Raw genomic sequence first — 10,585 nt, forward strand, 5'->3', positions numbered from 1 at the left:
TTTGTATTGTCTCATCCCTTCCCCTTCTTCATCCCCACCCCCTCCCAACTAGCAACCCTCAGTTTTTCCTCTGTGTCTCTGAGACTGTTTCTGTTTACATAAGAAAAGCTCTTTTTGATTCTATACTAGGAATGGTGAAGATACATATAAGCTACCTCCATATATTATCCTCTAAATCCTTCATCTTCAAATAATACCACTTCCTATTTATGAAGGAAGAGATATTTTTTGAGCAACTTTTGCTTTTTTGTTTTCAGCTATAATTTTTAGTTATTAGAAAAGCACTTTTACTTTACCTTCTTCAGTTTCATCACAGAGATGAAGATTTTGATACACAGTTAATTGTATCAGTTTCAATATTGTCATGTTCATGTTCCCTTTTTATTTGGAAAGTCTTCCAACTAGAGTAAGAATTGTTCTTGCCATAGAAGCTGTGCTTAGTCAAGGTCACTTTTTTCTTCTTTTGAGGATTATGGAGATATAGAAGAACAAAACAGAGGAACATAGAAAATCATATTCAGAATGTCAATGCAGGATGTGACTGGCCAGGGAATAGTGTTATTTGGCAAGTGTTTTAATTGTACGTTGAAAAGTGGAGTCATCATTTCCATCTCGGATTTTTCAAAACACCAAAGTTCTCTACTCCACTGTGTGTGTTTCTTCCTTTACTGTAGTTCCTTCTCTGGGTGGCTTCCAGGACAGCCTTCTCCAGTATACCAGTCCTATTGTTCAGCAATACTTTCCTGACCTGTTTCGCCTCCATAAGAACATTCAGGACCACCACCTCTGGGTAGCGTCTGACTGCCCATGGCAACAGTTTTAATTTCTTTCCCTGCTTATCCAGCTTGCCTGGCCCTAATCCCTCTCATTCCCCAAGCAAGCGATCTGGCTCAGAGGGGCTGTACCTTTCAGGTCTATTGTCTGCTCTCTTTTCTGGAGAAAGTAGAAAGTGAAGTGGGTGTGTATTGTAGGGGCTTGGAGAGGGGGAGGGGTAGTAAAGAGTAGATGGAGGACATTGGAGTTGCAGGAGCTAAGTGGTAAACAGGCCAGGAGAGCTTTTGTGATAGTATCAGGGATGGGGGCCCATGCTATAAGCAGGGCCGGAAAGGAAGGAGAACAGCCCTGGAAGGCCAGGGAGGCCAGTGACCTCACCTGACTTTAAAAAGTAGAGGATATCTTCCTGGCATTGTTATTGAATTTATTCAGACCTTTAAAAAGTTTTTCTTCTCAATTGGTAGTAAAAGTCTGTATATAGATATAAAGCAATATAACATTCTTAAAAAATAATATGTGCATTAGTCTTTATTTCTGTTTAGCAGTAAGGGTTTTAAATTAATATGATTTATTTGTGTTTTGGGTTTCTTTAGAGCAGTGTTTAGATAAATATATATTAGCCTGGTGTTTTATAAGTATTAGAGGTTTTTTCAAGTCTGGAAAATATTTAATTTGAAAGATATATAATAACATACAGAATTATTTTTCCTTGGGTACTTTTAAATTCTATCTGGAATGATAAACCTTAAAACTATCACTCAGCTATGAACTGAAAAGAAAGCACATAGTACATTTGTTTTCTTACATGAATATAAATACTAAGACTTCCTATTTTAGAGTAAAGTTTTCTACCAGAAAGACTGTCATTGAATTTATAACACAAACCAGAAGCCAAATATTCTCTGAAGTGGTTACAAAGATAAAAAGAATGACCAAGAATAGAAATGTGTCATCATAAGTATCATGCAATTAAAAATTTTAAGCTATTTAAAGATACTTAAGATGTAAATAAGGCAATTATCTATATGCATTTAACTTGTTGCTTTTGGGGGGAGGATAAAAATAGAATTCATTTTGATAAATTATTATTTTGCATTAGACAAATATGTTGGGGTAGAAGATATTTTATTTTGTAGGATATATAATTCTCAAACCATTTCAGTTAAAGCAATAGTGATATTAATGGAATCTATCTTGTTAAGGAAGTAAATCAACTCAACAAGAAGCTGTGTCGTGGTCTTTGATTCTGAGTCACCTAGATAGTTTCCCAGAGTTATTACTAGCCGTGTTTATTTCTATCCATTTACAAATCTGTGACAAATAAAATGCATCCAGACAGTTGCTTATGCCCTTAAAAAAATGTATCCACATGGTAGATATTTCTCCCCCAACTCACTCAACTTTATTGAGGTAAATTTACATACCATAAAATTCCACCTGGTAGGTTTTTGGGAAAAATTAATTTCTAAAAATGTTTTATTCTTGCCACTGTAATACGACAGCTGGTTTCATTTTTCAGTATTTCTTTTCATTCATCTACTTTTTTTTAGGCGGGGAAGGGATGTCACAAATATAGTAAGAATCAGGCCATTTCCAAAAGGCTTGGAGTCATGACCGTAATGGATAAATCTGAACAAATGATTTGATTTTAGATAAATTCTTCTGTACTTGCTCTGTTGTAAAATAGGGTCATGCTTGGACTGAATCTCTTCTTAATCTGAAAAGTTACTACCTTTGTTTCCTCTGTGTTAAATACTCTTCTTCCTGGTCTTCATTAAAGAGATGAGAGAATACAAAACATTATGGGACTTGCTCTTTTTTAGGTGAGATTTTGTGCACATTACTTTGTGACAGTGCCCGTGTGCATCAGGCATTGTGGTGGGTGCTTGGGTTAGTAAATGGGTACAGCATGACTCCTATGATCAGAGAGCTTGCATTCAAGGCAGAGTCAGCATGTGGGATCATCTGTTTTCTTTGCTTATCTGAATCTAACCATCCTTAAGGACCTAGTTTAATTCCCAAACCTTTCATGAAACCTTCATTAGTTCAAATTTCCAATGATATTCCCTTTTTTTTTTTTTGACATTTTGTAATAGAATATATACAGCTTTATATTTGGTTTGTTTCCTTAATAGGATTTTAAGTTCCTTGTGAGCAGGAATATTTTCCCATTATCTTTTGAATCGTATCAACACTAATGCAGTTGTAAGTTCATAATAGATGCTGAAGTATTTGCTGATTCCCTTGACTTTGCAATCTACACTTTTCTTTAATAAAAAAAAAAAAGGAGCAGAGATACAAAACAAAGAAACTACAAAAAGATATCTTGCTTTTCCTCTTGTACAACTGCCAGATACTGGTACTACTTTTGATTTTTTTAGAGGTTATTTGATTTGGGGAGAGGGTATCTTTCAAGTGCTAACGAAATTTAGCAGGGGAAGACAGATTGTTTGCATAACAGTGAAGATGAGCAAATTAGCTCATCTAGCAGCCTAGCTGTTTACTTACAGTTTACTCTCTTATAGATACTGCAAAAGAAGAGGCTGGGTACGCTCCACACTCATTATGTCTGTTCCACAAACAAGTACTTCTAAAGGGAAAGTCATGCTTAAAGAATACAGTGGACGCAAGATTGAAGTAGAGCACATTTTTAAGTGGATAACTGCTCATGCAGCTTCACGGATCAAAACCATTTATAATGCTGAACATTTAAAAGAAGAATGGAACAAAAGTGATCAATATTGGGTAAAAATATACCTATTTGCAAAACTTGACCAACCCCCAGCTTTCTTCTCTGCACTAAGTATAAAATTTACTGGAAGAGTTGAGTTTATTTTTGTTAATGTGGAAAATTGGGACAATAAGAGTTATATGACAGATATTGGTGTGCATAACATGCCATCATACATACTTAGAACTCCTGAAGGAATTTACAGATATGGAAATCACACAGGTGAATTTATATCCCTTCAGGCCATGGATTCATTTTTGCGCTCATTACAACCTGAAGTAAATGATTTGTTTGTTTTGAGCTTGGTTCTAGTTAATCTTATGGCTTGGATGGACTTATTTATTACACAAGGAGCTACCATCAAGCGATTTGTGGTTCTCATAAGCACTTTAGGGACGTATAATTCTCTATTAATTATTTCCTGGCTGCCGGTGTTGGGCTTTTTACAGCTCCCTTACTTAGATAGCTTTTATGAATATAGCTTAAAATTGTTGAGATATTCCAATACGACCACCCTGGCTTCCTGGGTAAGGGCCGACTGGATGTTTTATTCTTCACACCCGGCCCTGTTTCTCAGCACATACCTTGGACATGGTTTACTAATTGATTACTTTGAGAAAAAGAGACGGCGCAACAACAATGATGAAGTCAACGCCAATAACTTGGAGTGGCTATCAAGTCTGTGGGACTGGTACACCAGCTACCTCTTCCACCCGATTGCTTCTTCTCAGAACTTTCCTGTAGAATCTGATTGGGATGAAGACCCTGACTTATTCTTGGAGCGGTTAGCTTTCCCCGACCTTTGGCTTCACCCTTTGATAACAACTGATTATATAAAAAACTTGCCAATGTGGCAATTTAAGTGTCTTGGAGTCCAGTCTGAAGAGGAAATGTTGGAGGGTTCTCACGATACGGAAAATGACTCAGATATCGAGAGCACAGACACTTTTAGCAGTGAGAAGGAAGTATTTGAAGATAAACAAAGTGTCGTTCACAGTTCTCCAGGAAGAGCAAGTCACTGTGGTACTGAGGCTTGTTCATGTGCCAATAAATATTGTCAGAGCAGCCTGTATGAAAGGAAGGGGAGGTCATATGGATCATATAACACTAATGAAGATATGGAACCTGATTGGTTAACTTGGCCTGCTGATATGCTGCACTGTACTGAATGTGTTGTTTGCCTAGAGAATTTTGAAAATGGATGTTTGCTAATGGGGTTGCCTTGTGGTCATGTGTTCCATCAGAATTGCATTGCAATGTGGTTGGCTGGGGGCCGACACTGTTGCCCAGTTTGCCGGTGGCCTTCTTATAAAAAAAAGCAGCCATATGCACAACATCAGCCCTTGTCAAATGATGTCCCATCTTAACCATGTGCAATTTGTCATTATAAGCTTTGAGTATCTTACAGCTTGCCTTTTTAATGTTAGTCACAATGTTTTTGTGGTTTGAAGTTTAGTTTAATGTTAGTACAGTGACAGGAAATACACATTATGCTAATGTTGATGACAATTATTTGGTTGCTTGTATGTCAATTGAATGCATACTTAATTGTAAAAATTTTTATTTACAACATTGGCAAGTGAGAAGTTAATGTTTTTTGTAAGCACAAAAGAAGTATGATAGAGATTTATCCTAGCAAGACTTTACAAAGTAGGATCCAATTCAAGTGGAATTGAGGCAGTTTCTTATCCTAAATGTTTCCTCCCTTTTTACAATCTCTGTCCAGCATCTCTTGGTAAAGCAATGTATGCTCTGAGACATGAAATTAAAACAGACCTATGAAATAAATTATTTTAAAACCAGAATTTACAGCTTTTCCAATGTTAAATTGTTTTTGATAAGGTGTCTGAATTCTATAGGTATTTTGCTGGTTTGTTAGTTTCACAGATAAGTCAAACATGATTCTTGACTCCGGGGGAAAAAAAGCCAAAAATTATGTTGCTTGACTCATCCCTTAATTGCTAAGCATAGTAAATAATGCTTTTATCAGATGTTCCTGGAGGTGGAGAATTGAAGGAAATAACCTGGGTTGACAGACTAAACTTTAACTGTGTGTAAAAAGAAAGTTTGAATTCTTAGAGCAACCTATTGAGTTTAATGAACTACAGTTCCAAGTATGTGGGCTTTGTTGTTACTGAACTCTATGGTTAACTGTAATAGTAGGACATATGATTGTTCTCAAATGTTTTTCTACTGTCAGGCTATTTCTTGTGTAAGTAAGTCTTTTTCCTTAAGGATAAGCTCCCCGAAGGCAGGAGTAATGGTATAATCTACTGTTATATTCTTAACATATTAGACCCAGAGTAGATATTCAGTAAGTAGTTAGTGGCTTGAATTTTTAAAATCTATTGTAATTTTGCCCTTTACCAAACTTTTTACCACCAAATTAGTGTAGGTAGAAAAAAATAAAACAAAAGAGACTATATTTTTAGTATCCATCTGTAGTGACAAAGATATTTTTAGCTTGCTCCAAGACAGAAATTCTATTTTCTTTTTCCTGCAGTCATATACTTCTTTTCATCTCTTTAGATTATTTGGGAGCCTGGAAGACTATTCATATAATCTTTCTCCTTCCACGATTTTACCCTTGGCCATTTTATTATTCCTTAAAACTCCCAAAGAGACAAAAGGCAGAGAGAGGTGAAGTGTAGGGTGATTCTGTGATTTGTGGGGCTATAGTGACAAGAAGAAGAAAATAGATGGTAAGAGAGGGGCTGTTATAGGAAACTCATTGCCACCTAGGTCCAACAGCAGTGGCAGAGGTGGACACCTACAAAAAGCAAACAACCCGGACCTCAGGTGGGTCCTTCAACCCATCCTCCTCTTGTCCTGCTAACAGTGTGGGACTGTTACAGGAGCTAAAATATACCTTTATTGTGTTAGATCTATGAAATTGGAGGGTTATCTATTACAACACTAACATTTGCTTTTGGAATCTGACTAAAAATTTAGAGAAAAAAATGGAAATTTAATTGTTAAAATGTATTGATTTATTATAACCTGTTTAGGAATTTCTTATATTCTCACCAAAAATATTTATTGTTTCATATATCGTAGATTATTTTACTTCCTAATATCCCTATGCAACCAGTAGAACAGAAGGAATTCCCACTTAATAGATGATAAGAGCTCAGGACAACCAAGGTAGTTAAAGATGTAACTAGGACACAGCTTTCTAATTTGAATGTCATCAGGGCCCAGGGAAACAAGAGTTTGAGTAAGGCATGGTGGGGGCAACAGTGTGTATGCTCCACCTACAAATACTTTTTTAAAAGATTGTGTCAGCAAATCAAAATTGGTGGTGGCTTTTTTGTAATCTCTGGATAAGATTGTATCTTGCTCAGGGCTCTTTCTACCATATTTTCACTTAGAAGTAAGTGTGTTTGTGGAAAAAACAACTATGGGAAACTGCCTCTTGCCAAAATTATATTGTCCTTTATGCTGGTGCTAACTTACATGATTGTTATTGTCAAGTTCTCTTAGTTTATATGTATGATGGGATAATAGGCACTTTGCATTATATATTAGACAACTGGTGCTTGAATATTCTTATTTACAGTTTGTTTTAAAATATGAGATGTGATAAAATAATACAGTGAATGTTTAAATAAAAATTATTATGGGAAAAGACAAATTGCCTTTAAACCCTCTCAAGCTACTTTACCTCACTTCGAACACTTATCGTTCTTGCCACTTTCTAAAGCAGTTCTGGAAGTCCTCTTTTGTGAGTGTCTTTAGTTGCACTTGTCATGGCTGCCTAGATGTCCTGAACCATTTTGACTTTGGGGAAGAGCCAGAAGCCACATGGTGCCTGATCCAGTGAATAAGGTGGATGTCTTTGTTTGACAGAAATTGCCATACCAGAAACAATGTGTGACACAGAGTGTTGTCATGATGGAGGATGATTTATGGCACACTTTAAAACACACCTTCTCTCAACCATAGCTCACACCCGACTGACTGCACTGAACAAGTTGAAACTTGTCTCACACACTTAGTAAGATTCCATGCGCCCCTTCCCATATTGAAGATCCCTGCCTTACCATTGGATGGCACTTGGCAGCAGCATTCACTATATTTTGTGATAACAACAGAAAGGCTCCGAGTCACACATTGCTCTGGTACATTGCTCTGGTATGGCAATTTCTATCAAATAAAAACATTACAGTGTGTCCTCATCTACCTTATTCACCGAATCTGGCACCACGCGATTTCTGGCTCTTCCCCAAAGTCAAAATGATTCAGGACATCCAGGCAGCCACAACAGCACAACTAAAGACACTCACAAAAGAGGACTTACAGAACTGCTTCAGAAAATGGCAAGAACAATGGGATAAGTGTTCGAAGCAAGGGGGAAGATTTTCAGGGGGATTAATAGCAATGTGTCTTTTACTGTAATAATTTATTTTTAATTTAAACAGTCACCATATTTTTTTATTACACCTCATATACTCTTAGTATTGACATAGAGGGTATCTGAGTTTACAGCATATTTAATAATGAAGTACAAAAGTAAGCTTAAAAATAGAAACATATCCAAAGAGATGTCAAAGTTCAGGCACTAGTGTTTTCTTTGTTTTTTTTATTTTATTTTTTGAGCTTTATTGATGATATATAATTGAAATACAGCATTGTGTAAGTTGAAAGTATACAATGTGTTAATTTGATACATTATATATTGCAATATGATTACCACTGTATCATTAGCTAACACCTCCATTACATCACATAATTACCATTTCTTTTTTGTGATGAGAACATTTGAGATCTACTGTCTTAGCAACTTTCAAGTATATAATACAATATTGTTAATTATAATCACAATACTGTGCATTAGATCCCCAAAACTTATTTATTTTCTAACTAAAAGTTTGTACTCTTAGACCAACATTTCCCCTTTTCCCCACCCCCTATCCTCTGGGAACAACCACCATTCTACTCTTAGTTTCTGTGAATTTGGCTTCTTTGGATTCCACATATAAGTGATATTATACAGTTTTGTCTTTCTCTGACTTATTTCACTTAGCATAATGCCCTCAAGGTCCATCCACGTTGTCACAAATGGCAAGATTTCCTTTTTTCTCATGGTTGAATAATATTTCTTTGTATACATATACCATATCTGTATCCATTTTAATCAGTGATGGACACTTAATATTTTCTTATAAGCATCTGCTGACTAAATGAAGAGCTGTACAGATACTGACTCAGAAAATTTATTCTTACTTTACATGGAATTTGAATGAGCTTGGTGATCTAGCTTCCTAGTCTATAGAATAGAAGCTACATGTATAGCGATTATAGAGTAGGGGTGAAGACTGCTAGAGGCAGGCCAGGCAAAGAACTTATCAACACAATAGTTTGATACTAAAGTGTAGAAGGTATTAAAGGAGAAAAAGAAATACCAAAACAAAAAACAGTAGTTTGTGGCCAGGTAGTGCAGTGGCAAATAATTTCCTGAGAGGATATCACTATCTTGCCAACAATGACTGTGTCATCACAAAAAACAACTTACTAGTATTATTTGCACAAGAAGTGGGGAAAATTCATTATGATAGTCAAAGTAGTTAAAACGTTTTAACAAAGTGAAAAGATGCTGTTTCCTGGAAAACTCATTTAGGAGGATGAGTGGGAAAGACAGAAATCTTGTTCCTTGTCTCCCTTTTAAAAGGTTAATGCCTAACAGTCTTAACTGGTTCTGCCATAGGCCATGCCATCAGTTGTATAACAGAAGAATGACTTACATGTACAGTATACATCTAGTCAGTGTCACTACTGTTAGTAAAATTCTATGAGCTCTTCATTTGGTAGTGTACTTTGAGAACTGTCTATTTGGTGATAAAGCAGAGTCTGGTGACGTTTCCACATGGGTAACATTTGGAGTTTTGTGAGGTCCTTTTACAAAGTAGAGTTTCAGACACATCAAAAGGGAAGTTAGAACTCTGATGTTTTCAGGGCTGCTTCTGTTTTTATTGTTTAAATGCTCTCCATTTAGCTTTACTTATTTCCTGAGCCAAGTAGCTAAAGCAATAGGTTTCTGGAACAAAATACCTCAAGCTGACTCCTAGCTTTGTTGCTAGAGGCTTGGATAGGAGACACCTATTAAAATGCCACACACAGCAATATCTTGGGCCTTTAAAACCATATTGTTCAAATGATTTGTTAGTATTGAACATGGTGATGTATATTGCTTTGCTTTAAAACATCTTGCTTTGTTCGATGAGAAAGAAAAAAAAAGAGGGTGGTTCTTACAGTTTTCCTTTTTAAAATAATAGAATCTGAGTGTTGGAAGCAAATGTGAAAGCTGTTTTGTCCAATCTTCTGCCTTAATTTAGATTGTTGATATGCTTGTTATGACTAAATTTGTACACTCATCTAACAAAAAGCATGCTACATTTGCAAAAATCTGTAAATAGTCCCCCTGCCCGGATCCACAGAAAAGCATGCAGTTAACAGGCAATGTAACAACAGCAGGTGCTGCAAGCTCAGATTTGGACACTTAGTTGGACACATGTGACTACCTTTGGGAAAGAGAATGAATCGGCTCATCTGTTGAAAAAACTAGTCCTAATATAACCTACTTGCTTTGAAATATGTTATGATATTTACATTTATTCATCAAACTGGCACCTGTTTCATCAGGATTTTTATTTAGAGAAACCTGTGAAGTGTAAGGTTTTAAAGGCCATCCTCATGAGTTCAGCTCCAAACTGAATTACCCTATCTCCAGAAAGGAGGGAACAAAAACATGGGAGCAGCTTTCTTCTGCTTCAGCCAAGCATATTCTCTTGTTACTGAATGAGGGCAGATTTTCACAGACTCTGCTGTTGTTTTCATGGATATGGAACGGGTGAGAGGTCATATGACTAAAGCAAAAGACAGTTTATGCATAATATGCACCAGACTGGTTTATACAGAAATTGGAGAAAGGATCCTTTCTAAGGGCTGAAAAAGACTGCAATAATTTATTCAGTTACATTCCTTTAAGAGGAAATGTATCTAATTGATCTATTGGGGGGGGTGGATATAGATACAGAGGTTGCCAAAAAAAATGTATACACATTTTAAGAAAGGAAAAAA

At 36.1% G+C, this 10,585-nt stretch overlaps 1 protein-coding gene across 2 annotated transcripts in view; it reads left to right on the forward strand.

Annotated features, from left to right (window-relative positions):
- Positions 1 to 10,585, forward strand: part of LOC109375924 (E3 ubiquitin-protein ligase RNF103) — an 84,212-nt gene that overhangs the window by 20,021 nt on the left and 53,606 nt on the right. The window contains exon 4 of one of the 2 annotated variants that reach the window (XM_019631499.1): positions 3,300 to 5,314. The exons of the other annotated variant lie outside the window; for it this stretch is intronic. Within the exon in view, the coding sequence (XP_019487044.1) occupies positions 3,300 to 4,872 (1,573 nt within the window). The 3' untranslated portion in view covers positions 4,873 to 5,314. Of the gene's footprint in view, positions 1 to 3,299; positions 5,315 to 10,585 lie in introns of those variants that run through there. 2 annotated transcript variants of the gene reach the window in all.

The sequence above is a fragment of the Hipposideros armiger genome, unplaced genomic scaffold, assembly GCF_001890085.2.
Source record: "Hipposideros armiger isolate ML-2016 unplaced genomic scaffold, ASM189008v1 scaffold_1003, whole genome shotgun sequence".
Lineage (NCBI taxonomy): Eukaryota > Metazoa > Chordata > Mammalia > Chiroptera > Hipposideridae > Hipposideros > Hipposideros armiger.